Source organism: Lissotriton vulgaris, chromosome 11 (assembly GCF_964263255.1).
Source record: "Lissotriton vulgaris chromosome 11, aLisVul1.2, whole genome shotgun sequence".
Taxonomy (NCBI): domain Eukaryota; kingdom Metazoa; phylum Chordata; class Amphibia; order Caudata; family Salamandridae; genus Lissotriton; species Lissotriton vulgaris.
This window is the reverse complement of record NC_141699.1, coordinates 1,011,306,546-1,011,331,598: the sequence shown is the minus strand read 5'-3', so window position 1 is coordinate 1,011,331,598 and position 25,053 is coordinate 1,011,306,546. Positions and strand designations below refer to the sequence as shown.

The following is a 25,053-nucleotide window of genomic DNA, read 5'->3' as shown; positions in this document are numbered from 1 at the left end:
TCACCAGTCGCTTTTTTCACCCCTGATTTTAACCTCCATGATTCTGATGCTGGCAACATGCCTTGCCCTTAGGGTCAGAAGCACCGTATGAATTTATGTTCTCTTGTAAGAACTCGAGAATAATTATTCAAAAGGGACAGACTAATAAAAAAAAAGCAGAGTAAAAGTATGACTTTCAAAGGTTTGTTTTCGGTGTGATGTTCACATACCTTCTGTGTTTCTTGAGTAATAGCTTCTCCATATAATTCAAACTGTTTTGGGTAAATTCAATTTCAAAAGGTTTGCTTTCAGAGCTCATTAGCGTTTGCACTTCAGATTCTCCAACTGATTCTGCAAAAAGCAACACAGAAAACAAAAATGTATAGAGACGTAGTAATGCAGATCAGATAGATATATTGTAATTTTTAACACAAAAGTACATACTATTTACAAAAATAATGTTGAATATTGTACAGATAAGCATTCACTAAACAATAACTTTTTTTATTTTGTTTTGCTTAGATAAGGTAATAGGGCTCCCGCCCTTTCAAACAATAAGCCCCGCCCTACCCGCATGTGTGCCGGGGCCCAGGGTATCTGCACAAGGGGGCAAGCAGGCCCCCTCTCAGAGCCATTTTAAGGCTTTAGGGACCCCACCCCCAGGGTCTGCTTTCATTATTATGGGGGCGGGGGCAACCAGCCCCTTTCTGGAACCGTTTTGAGACCATCGACACCCCATCTCTTGGGGCTAATTTACTTTTTAAGGGGGAAGGGCATATGCTCCCCTCTTCAAGCCATAACATGGCACCGAGGGCCCAAACCCCTGGGTCCAAAGCAACTTGTAGTTGTCGTAGGTGCCCCGGGCTTGTTGGCACGGAAAAGCAGTGTCCCGGGGGATGAGGCAGGAGTTGGGTGTTGGGCAACCGCGGGAGGTTGGGTGCAGGGACTGGATGCAGGCCCCCCTTACGGTGCCATTGGGGGGCACCAGGAACCCATCCGAAGGGGGCAATTTACTTTTTATGGGAGGGGGCATGTAGCACCCATTCCCCAAGCCATAACATGTCCATCGAGACCTGACCCCCTGGGGCCAGAGCAACACATAGCTGCAGTGGGTGCCACGGTCCCAACTGTGACACCAAAGGCAATTTGAGGTCTTGGGGCTGCAGGAGGACCCCCAGGGCCCCCATGATCCCTGCTTACTCCCCTGCCTGGGTGCGGCAATACCCAGCTGCATTTTTATTTCCACTCCCGTCAGGTAGGAGCAAAGCTGTCTTCCTTGCCCATAAAACTACAGAAATGAAACAGCAAGGTCCTGGGCGAAGGAGCATGGTTGGGCACCCACAGGGCTTTGGGATCTAGGTCTGGCTACAAGCTGTGGAGTCTGTGGAGGCTTGGGCGCAGGCCCTGAGCCCAAGGCCACACCATTCACAGTGACGGACATCTTACTTCACATTAAAAAAACATAAAAAGGCACTGAAAAAAACAAAGGTTAAAGGGACATTATATTCACTAGTTATAGTTATGTTATGTAAGCATAACTGGTGCCCTAAACAAACAATTACTTGCTCCCTTGCCATGCAATGCGGATTACCTCCCATATTACATCACTTGTAACATGTTTTATTACATCACTGATAACATCACTGCAACATATGAAATGGTATAATTAACTACAAGACTGTGCATGGTAGGGGCGCTAGTTAGAGTTACTCTAGGGCATGAGTAATAATTGCTTGAGATAACTGTAACTGATGAGTTTCAGTGGTTAGATTTCACCTAACTATAAAAAAACCTTTCATTTTTTTTCAGCAAATATAATATGAATATATATATAATGAGTGTCTGTATGTATATATATATATACATTCACTGAAAAAACCATAGGTTTCACACCAGTTATAGTTAGGAATTAGCATTTAAAAACCTATTAAATTCACTGAAAAAACCATAGGTTTCACACCAGTTACAGTTAGCTGGAAATTTTACTGACATAAAACCATAGAAATTCCAACGTTCTAGTTAGTTGGACTCACTATAACAAGCGCGCCTGCAATGCACTTATGACATCACTTATGACACCATCCTTGTGACAGAGTGACAGACCTCCTTTTAGTGTAATGTAACCCTTGAAATAGATATTCAAAAATAGAAACTAACATTTTCAAAAAAATGGAGATACCCATACCAGTTACAACAACCAATTCAGTAATTCCACACATCCACTCATTTACCAACAGTTCTATATAGTCACTCATACATATACTCACTCATCATATGTAGTGAAACCTCTATACATCCTGTTATACACTGACAGTCATCCAAAAGTTACTCACACACATACTCACACATGCAAATAAATTATTGAACATCCATGTATTTGCATACAAAACTATACACACTCTACCTCTTTACTTCTAAAGAAACTTACACATACTTACTCTCTTAAACAATCATTTATATAAACATATACTTATTTAAACAGGAACTCTTACAATCTCTTACTCTCACATATACTCACTTATATACATCAAAACTCACATACACTAGAATAAAATATATGTTGTTACTAGAAAACACAATAGTGAGACAGTCATTCACTCACTAACACACACATATACACACTCATCCATCCATACAGTCCTGCACATATGCTGTCTTCAAAACACATACAAACAGTGAGTCAGTCACCAACCCATGCAGCTACTTATACACAAAGTGAAACACTGATACATATATTTCAATATTTAAAAGTAACTCGCTAATATATGTATTCAATAAAATACACTTAATAAAGCAGTTAACCAATCATTTTTTTTTTTTTAAAACCCATCCATTTACACACTTATTTAACCATTTATTCTTCCATCGACCTTTACAAATACAAATATTAAACATATTAATTTTAAAGAAAGAGACACATTCACTGGCTGGTGTCATCAGTGATGTCGTGAGTGATGTCACTGACGATGTCATGAGTGATGTAATATGTGACGTCATCAGCAGTGCATTGCAGGCGCGCTTGTTATAGTGAGTCCAACTAACTAGAACGTTGGAATTTCTATGGTTTTATGTCAGTAAAATTTCCAGCTAACTGTAACTGGTGTGAAACCTATGGTTTTTTCAGTGAATTTAATAGGTTTTTAAATGCTAATTCCTAACTATAACTGGTGTGAAACCTATGGTTTTTTCAATGAATTTCATAGGTTTTTTAAATGCTAATTCCTAACTATATATAAGGCCTCAAACCTATGAAATGTAATATTTTTTATAATGAATCCTATATTGTATATTTATAGAATACTTTATTTATTTATTTATTTATTTTGCCCCGGTGTGCGCACTGGAAAGCACAGTTTTCTGGAGTGCCCCGGGTCGCGCACCGGTGAGCATCCTGTTAGCGCTATTGCCGCGAACGAAAACATCGTGACGTATCGCGTAGCCGCGTCCGCGTGATACGCACGGCGTAAGCGCACCCGGAAGTACTCGAGCGAATACAATCGTGCAACGTAAGCATCTGACGCTCCTACGCGCCGCGCCCCGTGGCGCGCCCCCGGGCGTGCCCGGGGTCGCGTAAGCGCATCGGGTCATGTGACCTGAAAATAACACTTTTTATTGGTGCAGAACAGTTTTGGTTTCCAAATGATGAAAGCCCGGGTCATGTGACCTGAAAATAACACTTTTCATTGGTTCAGGACAGTTTTTTTTCCTAATGACGAAAGCCCCCACCTTTTTTCCTTATTCTGACTTTGTCCTTTGACTGAGGAAGACCTGTTTGGAGATATAAGAGAAATATTTTGTACTTTAAATTGGCTACAGTAGCAGCAGCAGCCAGAGCATCTGCACCACCACCACCACCAAGAGGACCACCAAAACATCACATTGGTGGTCAAGAAGAAGAAGAGGAGGAAGAGGAGGAGGAGGAGGAGGAGGAGGGGAGAAGGTGGCTGCCAGAGGACAATACCCCATACAGGACAAGGCAGCACATTGTATGGGAGTTTTTTTCTATCCCAGTAGGGCAAGAAGATAGTCAATGCACTAAAGGTGACTTGCCAAATCTGTGGCATTGAACTTTCAAGGGGGAACCCTAACAAAAAATATTCATTTGGTAATAACACCATGATTAGGCACATGCAGCGCAAGCATCCCAACAACTATGCTGCCGCAGAGGTGAGAGAACTGGCCAGTAACCCTCCCCAATCTTCAACCAACACCTACAAAAGAAAGCAACTCACTCTATCGGGACCAGAGACAAGGGAGACGATCCCTTGCATACAACCTTGGTTTGGTGAATTCAGGATCACATGTATTTTTTGTGGTAAGACCATCTCCTATGGTGAGCAGAGCATAAAGCACATCCTCCTTGCTGGTGACAACCACAATTGCCCCAAAAAACCCTAATTTTTTCCTTATTTTTTTTTTGCTTCAGTTGAGCAATTTTCAATTCCCTGTTTTTTGTTTCTCCCCATAAAAATAACAAAAAAAATATAAAATAGTTCATAAAAGCCAAAAATAGTACAAAATGTTCAAAAAACATTAAAAAAAAATAAAACAACAAAAAGAAGAAAAAAAACAGTTCTTTTTAGAACTACCTCCAAATTATAAAAAAAGGCTACATTTTTTAAAAACTCTATCATTCTTTTTTCCCCATGGAACGCTTCCCGGTACGCTCCGCGGTGCACGTACCTAGCGCTTCCCCCGCGCAAATCAAAAAAAAAAATGTTTTTTGCCCCGCGGGGCCCTTTTATAGCCCCCACATCAAACCTAGGGGGTCAGGGGGGTCTACTCTGCCCCCGTATGGTCATTTCCCCCTTTGTTTTTGCCACCTCTTGTGTCTCGATCCTACCGAGACACAAGATGGCGGCCGCTCCGGACTGTTTGGAATGTTGACAGACACCCGAGAGCCAATCAGCTTTCCGCGCGCGAACTCGCGTAGCGCGCTGGTTAGCGCCCCGGTGCCCGTACCTGGGAGTGCTTATAGATATATATATTTTTTTTAACCTAAATTACTCAAAATCCACTGGAGCACATATCTTGAGACATAGCAAAGGCACATCGGTCTACCAGTCCCTAGAATTTTCCCAAGTTTGGTGGAAATCCATTCAGCCGTTCGGGCTAAAAGTGAGGTTGACCGCCCTATGAAAATTAACATGGGGAAAACACGTTTTGGGACCCCCCTTTTATCTCGGCCCCCGCTTAACAAATCCCACCCAAACTTTCAGGGAAGGACCGGGGTGCCGCGAGGCAAATTTGAATTTTTTTTCAGGTAGATTCCTCAACCGGCGCTAAAGTTATTCACAATAGAATGTTGAGATTTTGTATTGAAAATGGCGACCGCCAGTAGGATATATATATATATATATATATATATATATATATATATATATATATATATATATATATATATATATATATATATTAAGGCTCCAGATACACCGAAACCGTGGGTCACTCTTGGTGTCGGGTGCCGTTAAACGCAGCGGTGTACCGCGTTATTAGATTACAGCTCCAATCTTCTTTACCCGTACCCATAAAATAAAATAAATAAATAAAGTAATAAGTAAATAAAAATCTTTGCTGCACTATCTGAACCGGTGAGTGCTGTTTCTTCGTTCCCGAAGATTGGAGCTGTAATATATATATATATATATATATATATATAGAGAGAGAGAGAGAGAGAGAGAGAGACTGTAGGGGATGAGGAAAACAGTCTTTTTGCTTGGTGGAAGCAGGTGAGAAAGGATAAGGCACTAGAATTTGCTTTCCACAATGGGAGAATATGGTGACATAAACGCTGTCAAAAGTCTTAGAACCTGATATTGAGTTAAGTTCTTGACAAAACAAATGAGGTCCCCCTAGACCCAAATGTAGGTGTACAGCAGAATGTGGAAGCACATTCAGTCCAAAAAACTGTTTTCAGACAGGGCCACTGTTTTTCAAGTCGTTAAATGAAAGCCATAAAAAGGTCAGTTGTCAAGAGCATGACCGTTTCAGAATTGGCATTGTTGTGAAGGACAGATGCGTGTGGGAGGAGTGATGGGAGTTGGTTGGTGAGTGGCTACTGTCGCAGCTTTGAACCTATGTCACTCCAAATATCATGGGAGGAGGAGGAGGACCTTGTATACTGCAGGGTACAAAAGGTATGACAAACAAGCAGGCAGAAAATAAACCCAGCTTTATACACGAATGGAAGGCATTCATTTTTGAAGCAGGTGCAACTGTCAAGGTTTCTTCAGTCGTCCGAAAGGAAAACAACACTAATTTATACTACCAAGTGAGAGGAAACATTACATAACATCCATATACACATAAAAAAACACTAAATTATACTACCAAGTGAGAGGAAACATTACATAACATCCATATACACATAAAAAAACACTAAATTATACTACCAAGTGAGAGGAAACATTACATAACATCCATATACACATAAAAAAACACTAAATTATACTACCAAGTGAGAGGAAACATTACATAACATCCATATACACATAAAAAAACACTAAATTATACTACCAAGTGAGAGGAAACATTACATAACATCCATATACACATAAAAAAACACTAAATTATACTACCAAGTGAGAGGAAACATTACATAACATCCATATACACATAAAAAAACACTAAATTATACTACCAAGTGAGAGGAAACATTACATAACATCCATATACATATAAAAAAACACTAAATTATACTACCAAGTGAGAGGAAACATTAGATAACATCCATATACACATAAAAAAACACTAAATTATACTACCAAGTGAGAGGAAACATTACATAACATCCATATACACATAAAAAACACTAAATTATACTACCAAATGAGAGGAAACATTACATAACATCCATATACACATATATTTTACAGAAATAGTAATACGAGAGTCAATGAACGTGTGACATTAAAATACAAATAATATTCTTAGGCCCATATGTATCATTCCATATGGAGATCGCAAATGCCGAAATTCGCAGAATTTCGGCGTTTGCGATCGCAATTGGGCTTAGTGGTATGTAGGAATGAAAAACAGCCTCGCAATATAAGGAACCGATAAATTTGTGATTCCCTATTTTGCAATTGCATTTAAGGAATCGCAAATTGCGATTCCTTAAATGCAATGTAAGAAGCACAGAAAAAGTGCAATTTGGCCTCAAGGAATGCAAATTACCACAAACTTCAAGTTGGTGCTAACTTGCGATTTATTTGAAAAATTCACTTTTTTGTATTTTTCAAAGTGCCATGTGGCGCACACATGCACATTTCAGGGGTGCAACAGAGTGTCCTTTTGACACCCTTGAAATTGCATTCCCAATTTGCGATTCTCTAATTGAGAATCGCAAATTGAAAATGTCTTCCTATTAATTCCAATGGGCCTCTAGGCCCATAGGAATGAATGGGGAGGTATTCCTTCATTGCGAATCGCAATTTGCGATTCGCAATTAAGGAATATGTAGGATTCGCAATATTATTTGCAAATCCTACATACTAGCAGCTAGATTCATGAAGCATTTTTGCGGGCGCAATCGGTGCGAATCGCAGAATTCGGCCGTTTGCGCCCGCAGAAATGGCATTTGGAATTCATCAACGGGTCATTAACTCACAATTTGAAAAAATCGCAAAAAATTGCGATTTTTCAAATTGCGATCGCATTTAAGGAATCTCAATTTGAGATTCCTTAAATGCTATTCATGAACCATTAATAAATTGCGATTTCGCAATTTTTTGCCGCTATTTACCGCGAAGTCTGACTTCGTGGTAAATAGCGAAAACTGAGAAAAATGCACTTTTGTGCATTTTTCTCAGTTGTATGTTACACACATACATGTCCTTTGGACATGTGTGTGCGCAGCATAAGTCTAAATTTGCATTTCAGGGGTTCTACAGGGTGTCCTTTGGACACCCCTAGCACCCTTGAAATCGCATCCTTATTTGCGATTAGCAATTTGCTAATCGCAAATAAGGAATGTGTAGGAATCACAATTTATTTAGCGATTCCTACCTGAATCCCGTTTTGCAAGTCCTTAATAGCGATTCCTTAATAATCGCTATTAAGGACTCGCAAAACGGGACTTTGATGAATCTAGGGGATAGTGTTTTGCGATTCTCAAATAGCGATTCTCAAAAAATCTCTATTTGAGAATCGCAAAAGAACATTTTGATACATACAGTCCGTAGAGAAAAAATTCTATATTTTGAGGGAAGATATTTCTGTCAAGTCAGGTCCTCTCATCATCTAATGAGACTGCAGATTCATGCTGCTCACATAAAACATTTTCAACGCACCCACCAGCTTCACCCACCTTCTTTAATTTCAGCAAATTTCATAACGCTGGGTTATATGATTCTTCATCGAGTTTTCTGTATAATTTTAGGTTGTTTAGAAAGAGACTTTCCCTCACGCACAGACCTGACATTAACCTCCTTCACCATATCCATAAATGAAAACTCCACCATCTTCACTCCTAATGCTGTTAGCAATTATATATTTGCAGCTTGTCCATCACTTCGGAATACATTACAGGCCAGAATTTAGTATTGGTCTGGCTACTTCTAATAAACTCCAAAAGAGGAGACCCAGTGCTGTGGTGTTCAACACTTCTGTAAGACCACAACATCTCATCCACCACCAATTTCATTGGCCCTCTGCTTGGTTAGCCACCTGCTGGGTATCCTTAATTACTCTGTTCACCCTCTCAAAGGGTCCGATGGATAAAATATTCATTATAACACTCAACCCAATTGTACTACATCTTAAACTACACTAAATATCCTTTCATAATAATGAAAATTTTAAACTTGTTGCCAGAGGTCACTTCACTCATGCACCTTAGCTCCGGCCACAAATAGTGGTACTCAATAAGGACCAACATATAGCATGCCCCCCCCCCCCCCCCATAATATCTGGTGCCGCTTTCATATATGGTGCAATAGAAGATATCAGCTTCAAGGTTTGGGTAACTGTCCTGTGCACTTTATTACTCTTGCTTCAAGACAGAATCTCCTTCATGGTCTACTTTATCTCACAGGCCCGAATATGCCACAAATACAAATCCCTCAATGTGTTGATCAGACGCCACAACAGTCCATCATGGGCCATATCGCTCACCACCAATCTTGAAATATCCATTGCCATCACATTGTAACCTCTCATCATTCACCAAGGCCCTACAAGTAACTCACTTAAAACCAATTCTTAACCAAAGAGTAATATCTTGAATAGCCACACTTACATAGCCAAGATTCGTGAGAAACCAGCTCTTCACCTTTCTCCACCTCTTCTTCGATTCACAAATGTTTGTTACAATCGCACTAGATAACGTGGCAGTTTATAAATAGTTTTTTCCCCACTTGACGTTCTTAGGCATAGCTTGAACAGATACCCATTTGGAGAATAGGTATGGCAAAGGCTTCTGAGTTTCTTCCACATAGTGGGCCTCTCCTCAAAGTAATGACTAAGTTAACAGTAACCCATTACACAGTCACAGATCGTACTTAACTACAGAATACTTAGATTGACTTTCCTTAATGTTGTTGAGGCTATTTGGATCATCACACTTCAGTCTTGCTAAATTTACCTTGACATTGCCCAAGTCTATGACTGCTTAAACAAGTGTTTAATGTAGTCCGGATTTTATATCAAACCTGAGATGGGGAACACCCTCTGTGACATTCATGATGTGATCAAATTCAACTGTGTATTTGCAATGCATTCTCATGGGTTTTAGCCTTCTCTGCAAAACTGAGAGTACAATTTGAGGAAGAGCAGACCATGACCCCTTGTCTATACGGTTCCTTATGACAATATTGCCCCCCCGACATGTCGGTCTTCAGGACCAAAATATCAGTTACCTGCTCAAGATTCTGTAGGGCCTGACCTTCTCCAATTGTAAGGTTTTTGTTAGCATATCTACCCTTCTTACCGCATGTATCCTACATCTTCTTAAGGTCTCTAGTCAAAAAACTATAGAAAACATCTATGGTGTTGTCTGGGGGCAAAGGAGGAGTAAATGTAGATTTGGGTTTCAAACCACTGTCAATATCCAGATTGGGTGCAAAGTCTAATTCTCTTAACAAATGCTAGAAATGGGGTTTCAGGTTGGCTAGGGTATGCACCTAAGCCATCAGACCCACCACTCTAGTCAGGGTAAGGGAGTTACACATCCAAGATAATCCATGCTCACCTCTTGGTAGCTTGGAAGAGCAGTCAGCTTTATCCCAGAGCCAACGTGTAAAGCGCTTGCTCAACACCACACACACCAGTGACACACTAGGCACACCACAAAAATAGTCCACACAAGGTTATATTCAAATATCATTTGTATTGTACATAAAAACCCCTTAGACCACAATCATAAAAATCCCTTTGCCAACCAGGCAATTGTCATCCCATTGCAAGATAGTGAAATCCAGTAAATAATTATAGGTTGCATACGTTGTACAAATATGATGAAAACATCACCTTACACCATCACTGTACATACCCTGCAGCTCCTGAATTAGTGCTAATTTCTCTGTAAATAAATGAGCTTTGTCAATTATGCAAACCTAATGCACAAGTTACTTACCTTCGGTAACAATATATCTGTAAGAAATATTAGCTAGTTATAGATTCCTTACCTTAGAATTGCCCCAGGCTTAAGACTGGATCCAGAAAGTTTTTTCGTCAGCAGTACCTCTGCGCGTTGGTAGGTGTCGTCAGTCGGCCTCCGCGTCTGTCGTCGGCGCCATGGTCGCCGGGATGACGTTGCGGGAGCGACTTAGACGCCGCCCTCCTTTTTGGCCAGAGAGAAACAAGCCTCAATACACAAGACGACCCACCTAGAAATGGTGCGGTTATGTATGGCCCAACCCTTCTTTGCACCCACGTAACCAACAAAAAGTTGATCATCCAACCGGAACTACTTTGTGTGGTCCAGATAGAAGGAGAACGCACATTTTGGGTCCAGACGGTGGAGCCTCTCTTCTTCGTTTGAAGGATGTGGAGGCGGAAATAAGGTGGGCAAAGTAATGGTCAGCTCGATATGAAAGTCAGTGACCATCTTAGGAAGAAAGGATGGATGGGTCCTGAGAACCACCTTGTCCGGATGAACCAACAAGAAAGGAGGTTTCGAAGAAGGGGCCTGGAGCTCACTCACCCATCTAGCAGAGGGGATGGCTACTAGAAAAGCAGTCTTAAGAGTTAAGAGACGTAAAGGACAGTTGTGAAGTGGCTCAAAGGGAGCACACCTCAAATAAGTGAGCACAAGATTCAAGTCCCACTGAGGCATAAAGAAAGGGACTGGAGGAAAAATATGTGTTAAGCCTTTTAAGAAATGGTTAACTACTGGGGACTTGAAACGAGAAGGCTGATCTGGCAGCTGAAGGAAAGCAGATATAGCCAAAAGGTAGCATTTGATAGTGCCCAGAGCAGAACCCTGTTGGGCTAAAGAGAGAAGGAACAAAAGTACTTCAGAGAGAGGGCAAGAAAGGGGATCCACTGCCATTGCTGTGCACCATGCCACAAATGTATTCCACCAGCAGGCGTATACCATCTTTGTGGAGGGACGCCTGGCTGCCAAGTTTACGTCACAGACTTCGGGAGGCAGGTCGAAAGACGTCAACTGCTGCTGCTCAATCTCCAAGCAAGGAGGAGTAGACTAGACAGGTTCGGTGGAGGACCGTTCCCTGTTGCTGCTACAGAAGATCCTCCCGAAGAGGCAGTCTGATCGGAGGATCAATAGCCTTGTTGAGCAGCTTGGAATACCAGACCCTCCGTACCCAATCCTGGGCCACAAGAATCACTTGGGCCCGGTCGCGCCTGATTTTTGTCAGCACTCGGGAAAGAAGTGGTTTAGGCGGAAAGGCGTACAACAGACTGCAACTCCACTCATGACGAAAAGCATCGCCGAGTCAGTGACGCCTTGGAAATTCCAACGTGCAGAAGATGGTGAATAGATCTAACCAAGGCTATCCCCACTGTTGAAAGAGACCTTGCACCACCTCCGAGTGAAGGCGCCATTCGTGATCCATCATGCACCTGCGGCTGAGTTTGTCTGCCCTGGCATTCAGAGAACCTGCCAGGTGTTGAACCACCAAGGAAATGCCTTGATGTTCCAGTCCTGTCCAGAGGCGGAGGACCCCGACATAGGGTCCATGACCCCAGCCCGCCTTGTTTGTTGCAATACCACATGGAGGTGCTGCTGTCCGTGAACACCTGCACTACTCTTCCCCGGACAGAGGGAAGGAATGCCTTCAGTGCAAGACGAATCGCCCGGCGCTCCAGAAGGTTGATGTGAAGCCCGAACTCCGCCTGATACCAGAGGCCTCTGATCTCCGTCTCTCGCATGTGACCGCCCATCCCAAAAGAGAGGCATCCGTCACCACAGTGTGGTCTGGTTGGGGAAGGGAGAGGGATCTGCCATTGACCCAAACCTGGTTCCGATAAAAAGGAGCTTCTGAGAGGGAATCAGGTGCGACTTCGGCACGTTGTTAGTGAACCCCAGCAAATGCAGGAGGTCTGCCGTAGTCTGGAGGTGGAATCTGCGCAGATGAGCTGCGGCCACCGCCATCACTTCTGTGAACACCCGATGGGCACTGGTAAGGACAAAAGGGGGTACAGTGAACTAAAAATGCTTGTGCCTACTGTGAATCTTAGGTAACGCCGATGGGCAGGCAAGACGGGGATGTGAAAGTAAGCGTCCTGCAAGTCCAACGCTACCATCCAGTCTCCAGGGTCGAGGGCAGACAAGACCTGAGCCAAAGTTAACATCCTGAACTTCTCCTTCCGGAGGAAGCGGTTGACGGCCCTGAGGTCTAAGATAGGACGCAGGCCTTTGTCCTTCTTGGGCACCAGGAAGTGGTGGGAGTAGCAACTGCGACCTACTTCTGGCACAGGGACTCGTTCTAGAGCTCCCTTGGCAAAGAGAGCCGTAACATCCTGGCGGGGAAGGGCCAAATGATCCTCCGACATGCGATGTGGTGTAGGTGCCATGGAGGAAGGGGTGATGGCGGATCCTGCCGCCCACTGGCAAGTTGTGACCCTGAAAAGTCAGACTAGGAAGGTTTGGAGGCTGCTGCAGGGGGGCATTGTTGGACTGTCCTGCCCACTGGACCCCAGACCCACGACGTTGGATACCACATACCCGGCCGCGCAGAGGCTGGGTAGCTTGCGCAGGCCTGTGGCTCTGGGTGGAGCGTGGTGCGGCACCCCTTCCCTAGTCACGAAAGGGGTGAAAGGCAGACTGCATGGGGTGAGAGATGGCTTGAGATGCTTTGTCCGCCTTGTCATCAAATTGGCAACAGCCATCAAAGGGCTTGTCCAAAAGGGTCAACTGAACATCCCCAAAGAAGCCAGTGGACCTCAGCCAGGCATAGCACCTCAGGGCTACTGAAGTTGAAAACATTCTACCCAGCGGATCGGCGGTATCCAGCCCACACCGGATGGCGAACTTTGCTGCGTCTCTACCCTCTGCGACAGCATGGGTGAGCACGGCCCGAGCCTCCTCCGGGCACTGCAGCAGCACTTGCACATCCATGTCTCACACAGAGTGTGTGTAGCAGCCCAGGAGACATGCATTGTTTACCGACTGCAGTCCTAAGCTGGCGGAAGGAAACATCTTCTTCCCAAGATGGTCCAGCTTCATGGATTCCCTATCTGGGGGAGCAGTAGGGAACGCCCCTTTTGATGTTGAGGCTTGGACCACCAAGCTCTCTGGAGTAGGGTGTTGGGAGAGGAAAATTAGGTCGTCCGGGGCTGGGCGGTGGCGTCGAGAAATCATCCTATTCACAGGAGCTCCTGTGCTGGGCTTGGACAAAGTGCCCAGAAGGATGTCAGTGAGGGCCTTATTGAAAGGTAGCAGGGCTCTGAAGAGGCCGCTGCCGGCTGAAGCACTTCGGTCAGGAGGTTAGTCCTGAACGCCACCATCGGAAGTTCAAGGCCCAAGGCCTCAGCATCCTTATGCAACACCACAGAATAGGAGGCCCCCTCCTGCGTAGCCCATTGTAGGGGGAGAAAGCATACCAAGGTCTGGTGAGGTATCCAAACCACTGGCCTCACCCAACTCCTCTTGTCAGTCCAGCTCCTCAAGTTGGTCTGCTAGAGGGTCACAAGATCCCTCCCAGTCCTCCTCACCCTCCTTTAGCAGCCAGTCAGAGCAGTAGGAAACGTCAATAAAGAACAGTGGTACAAAAAGTACCGGTCAGCGCCGTTACCGGTCCGGCTCCGTGTCCAATTGAGGGGTGAGGCTGGGGTTGAAGCCGGTTGGGGGCACAACTGGCGTCGGAGGCGTCATCACTGAAATCAGCGCCGGGGAAGGTGCCGTGAGGTCGACCGGCACAGATCCGGATCCAGGCGTGGATCCTCGGCGACCTCCAGCGCTGGTGCTAAAGCCCCCAGCTTTGAAGGCCCAGGGCCCCCAGCCGAGTCCGCGGGGCCCGAAGGCTCGCCAGCAGAGTTGGGCTGCCAAAAGATGCTATACAGAGCTTTGTAGAAAGCTCAAAGCTGGGCAGGGGATGCACTGGTTCTAAGACCTTCCTTTGACCAGGACTCGAGCAGCGTGGAGCAGACTGACGGGCCACCAGAAGCTTTCGGGACCACTCTCGAAAAGACTTCGGGTTCACGCCCCGACAGTCGGAGCACGACTTCGGGCATGGTTGCGCTCCAGACACCCGAGGCATACAAGGTGAGGATCCGTGACAGATATCAGCTTGTGACAGGAGTCACAAGGCTTGAAGCCGGTCCGACGATGGGACATCCCTACGTGCACCAGGAGTCGAAGCCACTCGAAAAAGAGGTCGACAAAAGTAAAAAAAGTTTTAGTCAAAAAGTGACTAGGGGCACGCTCTCTTCGGACCTGCCTTGGCTGGCGTGGAAAAAGAATGAACTGACGGCAGCATGCAGGGGCAGCGTCTAAGTAGACACCAATACTTCATCCTAGCGATCACAACGCCGACAATGAACGCGGAGTCGACAGATGTCACCTACCGACGCGCAGGGGTACTGCTAAGAAAACATTTCTCCAGATAAGTCAGATGCCTGGGGGTAAGGAATCTATAACTACGGTGTCTGTCTGATATAATATTCAGTGTATTGTGTCGAGCCAGTACACACATTTTGCCCATAGATCTCTTTGTAAATATATGAGTGTTGTTAATTGCGCAGAAATAACATCATATCCAGCGCTGTTACACATATATCACCTTCTAAAGATGCAAGCAGTATAGAAAGGCCTTGCAAAGAGGGTGCTGGTTCTTTGGTATGTAAGCAAAGGGAATAAATAGCCACTAATCACTTTCGGGACTGACAGGGGTGGCAAGGGAGCCACCCAGGAGCATTGCGTTATGATCAGCACCACTCCGGTGTGAGGTCACTCTGCTAGGCAATCCGGCTGCCTGCCAGTACACCACAGTAAATGCGGCCAATGAAAAAGTCCTGCCCAACGAACTTGCAAAGGCGAGAGGCATGAGGTGCTGCTCCTGCACCAGTGTGTGTCAGCGTTGTGTGGCTGGTTCGGTAAGGGCAGGGCTCCTCTGTGCATATGCCAATGATACTGCGTCCTCCTTGGCTTCTGGGGTGTTGCTGGGCAATGCCAGGAACTCCAGTCGGCAGCGCTGGTTGCCCAGCAACGCTGCAGACTCCCTCGTCTGGTCTTACTACCAAGAGGCCGCACCCATACTCCGCGCTCTTTTCCTTGCCTGGGAACCTCACCGTACAGCACAGCTGACGACGTGCCTCGGTGTGTGCACGTCGTGGTGGGAGGGGGATTGGTGCAGCAATAAGGTAATTTCAGCAGAGCAGCGCCAGGTACTTTCCAGCAGTAACAGAACCAGAAAATGCTCAACAACGTAAAAGCACGAGGACACACTCAGCAAAGTGAAAGCACAAGGAATTTCCAAATTAGGTGAAAACACCAGAAGAAAAACTTTGATGTCCCTAATTCTTCTAGAACAGGAGGCCAGCACACACAAGCCCTTGGAGATTTCCTTCCCCAGCAGGATACCACAGCAGGACAAAAAGAGTCAGTCCTTTTCCTCCACCACAGACAGACGAAGCGACTGCAGGTCATCCCACCCCTCAAACAGAAAAGGCAGTGCTCCTCACACAGTCCTTCAGCTCTTCTTCTTGGCAGGGTCCTCTTGTTTCTTGAAGTAATTTAAAGTCCTGGGGTTTTAGGACAAATACTTATACCACATTTTGATATTGTTCTCTTTGGTGTTAGGGTCTCTGAATCAAGTCCAACCCAATCTTATCCTCCCTGGTGCAGCATGACGACAGGGGGGGGAGACAGCATTGCGAAAAGGGGACCCAGCCTATTCAGGTGCAAGCAAAACTCCTCCCACCACTCTAAATGCAGACACGCCAGCAATGAGTCGCCCAGGCAAGGCAACGCACATCTCTATCCCCCCAGTGACTGTCTAGAGCGAATGCACATCCCAGCTCTTGTCACTCAAACACCAGACGCTGAATACACAAACAGCCGGAGGCACACAGGATGGTAAAGTAAGGAAATACCCACTTCCTAAAAGTGGCATTTTCAAACACAGAATTTAAAAACCACCTTTACCAAAAGGCACATTGATAAATTCAGAGTTCAGAGAGTCTAAACTCAATTGTTCTATCTTGTTCCTATTGAAAGCTATACATGTAAAATATTAGAGCGCAGCCCCAATGATAAGTGTATGGCACAGACAGCCTTTCAACAGTGAAAAACGAAATACACAGTATTTTATCATCAGGACATGTCACACACGCTGTTGTTAACTTCAAGTCAAACTAGGGGTTTATCTCGAAAGTGTTTTTTTACTTGATCTTGCATTTGAACATGTCAATGCAAATCTGTGTAAAGTTACCATTGTAAGTGGGACAAAAGCCAAAACATTTGATAATAAGTTGCATTCCAAGGGTATCTGCACATGCTGATGATGGATAAATCCTCATTTGGTGTGTCATTCATATCAAATCCTTCCTTTAAGTTTGATATCAATCATCTAATATCAATGTGTCCCTCTGTTTCAAATTGTTGTGAGCGGCCAGCATTTCATGGGACTTTGTCAATTCTTGTGTTTTCTAGGGGCTACACATGTAGTTACTCCCCCTTTATAGTTGCTCCTTGATCTGTTTTTCCCCGCCTGGTGGGTTTGTGTTGGAGAAAACGTAACCATAAATGAATGATTAGAGTTTGTAGAAGAGAGGTATCATTCTGGCAGCATAACATAGGCAATTCGCAAAGCATTAATATTGGTGATTCCAACTTCCAAGGCCTAATGCTTATGGACCTATATCGCTTCTTAAAATATGAACGTAACTCTTTTACAATATGGGCATCTCTAGTCTCCATGTGTGCACTCCACAAAACAATTCAGAAACCTTCTTTAGATGGTACTACACAAGACTACTCTGTGGTCGTTTCCCAAAAAAGGCACAAAATGAATACGAGTCACCTGCAGCAAACTCCAGGAGTCTCTTCACACAAATCTTGACCCGAGCGGCCCAATCAATAGAATAGTAAAGAGGAGAAACAGCCACAAACCCAGATATGAGGAGATTCTATGGCCAATGCTGACTTCGAGAGGGACACAAGTTCAAGTAAAAATATCAAACTGCAGGATAAAGGTGAACTGCAGCGAGGGCTCATCCATGCCTGGAATGGGGGGAGCCATGGCCAGGGTCACAAGATCAAATGTGTGTGTGGTACCAACCAGCAATGTTGGCCCAAACACTAGGTAGGATGTTACCCAGGGATCAGGAACAGGACAGCACTAGGAGTTATCCCACAATTCTTACCCAATAAAATACATAACAACTAAAGCAGATGATGTGACACTTTGAAAAACAGTCAGTCATTCACAGATTGATAGCTTACTCCATTGGTGAATCCCTATTGCCGCAGCCAACAAGTTTTACAACCTTTCTAAAGCATTGTACTTCCAGGTTACGAGATGTGTTAGACCAATTGAACAAATGCCCCTTTACAACTAAGGAAGTAAAGATACTTGTGCTTTCAATCGCTAACACAGGCCAAGGCCACCAGCACGGACAGCATTTAATCAGACACATAAAGAGCTAATCTTGACTGATTCATTTCCAGTGCCTGGCGATTAAGCGTAATGATTCCAATTGTTGAGAAAAAAGGGTTGCAAACAAATACAAATACCACTATTCAATGGGAATTAATGACCTTAACGGAGTTTATTATTCTTTTGGGTACATCTCACAACAATCCACCACTGCTTTCAGTGCTAACAATAACTTAAAAAACAATAACATAAACATTTGCCATTTGTACATTTTGTTATTATTGTTACAATTATTATCCTCGGAGACTTTAATTACTGGCCCTCTGATCCACATGAAAGCGCCAGCTCCGTAGAGTTTACAGACCTTTTATCAGGCATGAATTGTATCCAACATGTGCACAACAAGGCCACCCATGACAAAGGACACATTTTGGACCAAGTCTGGACCTCCAACCTCAAAATTACACCCCCATTAGTCTCCCCGTGCACTTGGTCAGACCACCCTCTCATTTCATTCAGTATGGCCTGCACCACCCCCATTAAACACCCCTGGTGGGTAACCTCCTGGCAAGAAACTGGACAAATATTGGCGACTTCTGCGCGCTCCTAACAGCCACCTCCCCCTCTAACCAAGGCTCCCCTCCTGACCAAGGCTCCCTCTGTCATCAGGCACTTAACCTCGACCGATGGCTTGAATCAGCCAACAATAAGACTGCCCCCTTCAAGAGAACCAACCTTAAACGCCCCCATGATGCCCAACGCTGGTTCTCCGATGACCTGAAAAGGAAGAAACTAGCACTTAGACAAGCAGAGCGCCAATGGAGACAAGCATATGCACCTGGGGAAAGAACCATCTACGTAGCCTTGCTAAAAAATTATAAGGATTCCATCCTCCAGAATAAGACAGCCTATTTCTCTTAAAAAATTACAACTTCAGCCACGAAAACTAAAGACATCTTTGCAATAGTCGATGAGCTCGCGCAACCAGACAAAGTGATCGCAAAACCTGTCCCCTCACAAATATTATGCGACTCCCTGAATTCGTTTTTTATTGCCAAAATCGCCTCCATTAAAAACAATATTCCCACCCCAACATACTTCACTCCCCCTCCAATTTCATGTAAAAACCCCTTTACGCTAGACCAAATCCCCCCGATCTCTGGAGAGGAGTTTCTGGTTCTCCTAAAAAGGGTTGAATTCGGTTCCCCCAATGACTGCTGTCCTCCTCACATTCTACAAGAGGCCTTCCTTGCTTGCCCTGACCCGCCTCTTTCACTCCTTAACAACTCCCTCAAATTAGGCATTGTCCCCGACACCTTTAAACATGTTGTGATTGTCCTGATCCTAAAAAAACAAATGCTGATCCGTCGGTGCTGAGTAATTTTCGCCCAATCTCCTTGCTCCCCTACCTCAGTATGATACTTGAGGCCCATGTTACGAACTGCCTCAGCTCATTCATTGAGCATTCTCAGTTTCTCAACCCTAGCAGGCGGGTTTTAGACCAGCCCACTCCAAGGAATCTGTCATTCTGGCGGTCATGGACGAGCTTAGAAGTGGAGTCGATAAAAACACCACCCAAGCCCTGGTGCTCTTAGACCTGTCAGCCGCTTTTGACACGGTCGATCACAATCTCCTGATCGACTGTGTCAGCAATGCTGGCATCCAGGGTCTGGCCCTTAGTTGGATTTCCTCCTTCTTACATAAGCGATTCCTGGGCAACCCCCCTCGCCCAGTGGATACGGTAAAAAGCCTTGGGTTCTTAATTTACAATGACCCTTTCCTGAAGCCCCAGATTGGTGCAGTGGTATCCTCCTGCTTTTTTCACCACTGCAGAATTCTGAAGATCTGTAGATTTTTGACTGCTGATGCCCTCACTCTTGTTTTTTTGGCACTGGTCATCTCCCGCATTGACTATGCAAACTCAATCTACGTTGGCATCCCAGCATACCAACTTCGCCGCCTACAGCTGGTACAAAACTAAGCAGCTAGGCTTATTTTCCATCAATCTAAGCATCAACACGTCAGCCCTTTAATGAAGAGCCTCCACTTGCTCCCGGTAGCCAAACGCTGCGTATTTAAATTGGGTTGTACCACCTTTAAAGCCCTTGCTGGCCAGGGACCAGCCTTCATCTCCTCTAGGTTTCACCGCTATGCCCCTGCACGACTGAACTTAGATCTGTTACCTGCTACTCCCAATTCAGAACACGCCTTAAAACCCTTTTGTTCTCACAAGCATATGAGCAAGCTTCAGTCATTCTACTACTACTGTTGCCATCCCGCTGTCAGCGCCATGAAACTGCTTGGTGTAAGTGTGCTCTATAAATATTTTTAACATAACATAACGTTTATAGAACTTGAAAGCATTGTGTTCAAAGGAACTTACTCTAGTCTAGGCTAAACCCAAGGTGTCTTAAATAGAGACGTCTACCTTTAATACAGTAGATTTGCCAAAACAATAAGGTCTTAGTTTAGCTTGAGTGGAAAAAAGCAGTCATGAAGAGCATTGTGTGACAAAAGGGACTGCCATGGATACTCACTGGTACTTCTACCCTATTACAAATGCATGGATCCACCTCCTTGGTACTCAAGATATAGTTCATCAAAGTCTCACTAACTTTGTGAAAAGTACACATATACTGTTTAAAGGAATATAGAAAATTAAAACAGGTTTGATTAACACAATATGGTTTTGAACTAGTGAGCACATCGATCATAATATCGTAGCTAACATTGGTGTAACATGAACAAATGGCCAACGCCTCAAATGGACTGGCATTGAACCTGGTCAGTTTGCCTAGATAAGTATAGATACTAATAAGTAGTACTTTAAGTACTGTTTTTCTGAAGTAGCCAGTAATAGGGACATTTAATAGGGGCATTTGAGAGAATTACTTATTCTATTAATGTCCACCTTACACTGAATGGCACGCACTGTAAGACAGGCCAGCGGGCTGGTTAGACTATTCATGCTTGTTAGAATCAAAAATAGCTCCAACTTGCCTTTAGATGCATCCCCAAAAGATCGTTCCCTGGTTACGATACTTCTGAAGCAATATAAGGAGAAATTGTCTACAGGAAATAAGAGCTACAAGGAGACCTAGTCAAAGCTCGAAGAAGCTGCGGCCACAAACAATTGTGTTTTATTCTAGCAGACAATCAATTTCTGAAAAATAATACAGCTCCTGGTTTAGATTTAAAAGTACCAATGAAGCATGGGTCGATCATTTTCCTACCATTTTTGGTCAATCAAATAATTCAGTCCACTCAGGTAAGGGCCCAAATCAAACATATACAACTCACAGTGAGAGTTGGTCACTAATGATCTCTCTAGGTGAAGTTGTAAAGGCTACTGGGAAAAGTCGTATTTATCAAAAGAGGGGGACTCTAGGAGCTATTCAAAAGGTCCGGTGACCCGTGCTCCCGAAGTTAAACTTATATCAAAAGGGAGTCACCATTTCTAAGTAGAGAGAGAAAAAAAGAAGGTAAGTAAGAGGTACTCTCGTTGTGTACTACTCTAATTGTGGGGGGCAGAGTGTCCTCATCTTGATGCCCTCACACACCCCGAAGGATGTCATGTTTTATCATTGGGCTTTTGCTCCTCGTCGGACCGGGGCTGCAATGTCCTACAGATCCCCCAAAAGGTCTCTTTTTTGAGATCTTTTGATTAAGCCATATGGGTGTGTGGGTGTAAGTGGCAGTGAAGTCCTAGAAGGTGTATTAAAAATGGCTAATTTTTATTAAGTAGCAGAAAACAACAAGGGCACCCAGTAAGTCAACAAGGGACCTCGGGTAACATACGTTATATCTAACAACAGTGGTTCCATGCAAGGTTAGAATAAAAAAAGGTAATAATATAGACACAATGGAACTATATTTGTTTAGAGTGATCTGTCCAGCCGGACAGTGATCACAGGAATTTTTTACTATATATAATGAACAACGAAAATTCTCTTCACGCGATTTCTGTTAATTATAGCGATGACAGAAATTCAACCACACCATAAATAGCATATCTCAATGAATCCACGTCCACAATGGGGCAATGGGTATTGATACAGCCGCCAAATAAGGCGCGGTCAAGCGAGCCGAAGGCTTCGCAAGGTCCCGGCTACCAGCAGTGTGGTGCCCCATTGTGGACGTCTTCGAACTTCACTGGTGACCTCCCGTTTTATCCTCCGACACACAGAGAGGCGAGGCACCTCCGTTTCCAGAAGGAGACCCCAAGTACAACTGATCGGCCATTCTCCCGAGTACACCGACAATAGGACCTGGCCCAGACCAAACCCATGATTGGCGCCATCCCTGCACCAAGACGTCAGGGCTTTCTGGCAATTGCCATACAGGCTATTGTGTAGAACAGGTTTTAGGCATAATACTTTGTGTCCTGATGATGATTCCTTGTATTTCGGCTATGGAATCGAAACGTCGTCGACCTCTTGTCGCACCATATATGAATGTGTATATTCATTGAGATATGCTATTTATGGTGTGGTTGAATTTCTGTCATCGCTATAATGAACAGAAATCGCTCACTTTCTGCCTAAGATTCTTTTTCTCCCTTTCCTTTCACCTTGCCGAATTGTAAGCGTGAAGGCACAGGCTTGTGTCTCACTCTTTGCTGAATGTAAGAGAATTTTCGTTGTTCATTATATATAGTAAAAAATTCCTGTGATCACTGTCCGGCTGGACAGATCACTCTAAACAAATATAGTTCCATTGTGTCTATATTATTACCTTTTTTTATTCTAACCTTGCATGGGACCACTGTTGTTAGATATAATTTTTATTAAGGTGACCCCTCTGTCATTAATAAAACAAAGTGTATGGTCCTGCTTTAAAGGGTATTATGTCCCTTGGTAGTTGGGTAACTTTATGTCCCTAGTGGGCATATGTTCTGGTCAACATGTTTCGCGCTTTAATGGTCTCAGGGGGAGATCCAGGGCGCTTCGTCAGGACCGAGTGAGAAATCTGTATCTACAGCGGCCCGAAAATTTCGGTGCCCCCGGATAAATGAAGGGGATAGAACTTCCCTTAGTAGGTAAGGTAAGGTAAGATCCCATGAGATCAGTGAGGGTCACTTGAGAGGGTTCTCTCTGTGTATCTGGGCTGTGTCACCTGCGGCATCCTTCAGGGTGTGTGAGGCCATTAAGATGAGGACACACTACCCCCCACAATTAGGGTAGCACTCAATGAGAGTACTGGGGAAAGTGCCAGTGGGTAGCAGCAGGACCAGATGAAGTCCTGAATGATATGTATAAATATCTACCAGATGTATGGGTTCCTATTTTGACTTGAATATTAAATGTGGCTGTTAATGATATATTCCGACAACCTGGGCAGAATCATTGGTAATTCAGATTTTCAAAAAGGGCTCCCTCCAAGAGTGATCCCAAATGCTACCGCCCCATTTCAATCCCTCACAGTTATACAGGAATTTATCAGAAGAGGGTGCGCAATGGGCCCAAATGGCGAGTGCTCTCCACCACTTAACATTCGGAAAGGAGTCAGGCAAGGATGCGCATTGGCACATTACCTGTTTTCTTTATTTATTAAAGGTGTTGATAACTTACTCCAGGAAGTGGCTGCCAACTCTCTACGAGTGGAAGGAAGGGCAGTTTCTCCTCTATGCTACTGATGCTGTCCTCTTGTCATGAACCGCAAAAGCCTGCAAAGACTGATGATCCGCTTTGCTGACGGAGACCTCAAAATAAACCTGAAGAAAACCTATATGATGTTCTGTGGAAAGGAAGCTTTGAAATCATGTGCTCATTATATTAACAGCACACCAATTGAAATTGTGATTTTGTCTCCTACGGTATTCTCTTTAGCTCTAATGGTTCCTGGACCAAGCATACAGAAAACAAGAGGCTAAAGATGAGATGGTCCTGTGTGGGCATTTGTAGGTTTGCGATTAAGGTAAGGCTGTAAAACAATTTGGTTGATGGTCTCAAATTATAGAGTCAAATGTGCATCTACAGCTTTTTATGGCAGTGGGTTATGGGGCTTCACAGAATCCACTACTTTACAAATGCAAGAGAAAATATTGTTTCAACGACTGCTTCCCACACCAGAATCTACATTAGTCCATATAATACACAGGGGATTGGGCATGCAGAATTTGGAAGATCTACTAGCAGAAAAGCCAGTCCAGTTGTCACACACTGTTAGAAATTGGGTTTCTGGTTGGCAGAGGTATGCACCATGTCCACGCAGGAACCACATACCTAGTCAGAATAAGTCAGACATGCACCATAAATTAACTTGTGCTCACCCTCTGGTAGCTTGGTACTGAGCAGGCAGGATTAACTTAACAGGCAATGTGTAAAGTATTTGTGCAACACTTCAAACAGTAACTCAGTGAAAACACCACAAAAAGACGCCACACCAGTTTAGAAACATAGATTATGATTTTATAAATACAAGCCCGAAATGACAAACATCCAATATGTAGAAGTCAAGATATAATTTTTTAAAGATCAAATGTATAAATAGTGCTTAGAAGCAATAATCGCCATTGGGGAACATAAGGTGCGCTGGACCGGGGCAAACTCAAGAGTTCAGGCCAACTACGATTGTGCGTGGGCCGAATACAGGAGCCATGCAAGGCCCGATGAATATAGTATCTTGATCCTGGATGCCACAGTGAGATGTAGGGTGCAGTCGAGCGATGTGCTGGTGTCGATTTTCTCCACGCAACAGTGGCAATACGCCAATTCTAAAGATGAAACTATGAGGTCTCGATGCTTTTGGTCCAATTCTGATGTGCCGGGTTTCTCCAGGCAGTCGAAGGGTTGCGTCAATCTTCTCAAACTGTAGCGGCGGCGATGCAACAGTTCCAATGCATTGGTTTTAGAAGTGAAGCGTTGGTTCTGAGTGTGATGCGCAGGGCCTGTTCCTGCGTGATGCTTCCATTCTGCTTCCCACAGCAGAAGATGCGTCAGTTCCACTGAAACAAGCACCTGGATCCACTTCTAATGCACCAGGTACAGGAACAGGAGGGGAGACTTTGATATCCCTGAGTCTCTAAACAAGAGGCAAGCCAGCATGCCCTTGGAAATCACTCTGGGTTCAA

General features: G+C 44.3%; 1 protein-coding gene across 2 annotated transcripts in view; it reads right to left on the bottom strand.

The window, feature by feature from the left end:
• The window catches only part of ZBBX (zinc finger B-box domain containing), a 551,428-nt gene that overhangs the window by 210,888 nt on the left and 315,487 nt on the right, over positions 1–25,053 (bottom strand). For both annotated transcript variants that reach the window (XR_015300974.1, XM_086944333.1), the window contains exon 10: positions 210–330. Coding sequence is in view for 1 of the 2 variants with exons in the window: in XM_086944333.1 (XP_086800459.1) it covers positions 210–330 (121 nt within the window). In the remaining variant the exon portion in view is untranslated. The remainder of the gene's footprint in view (positions 1–209; positions 331–25,053) is intronic.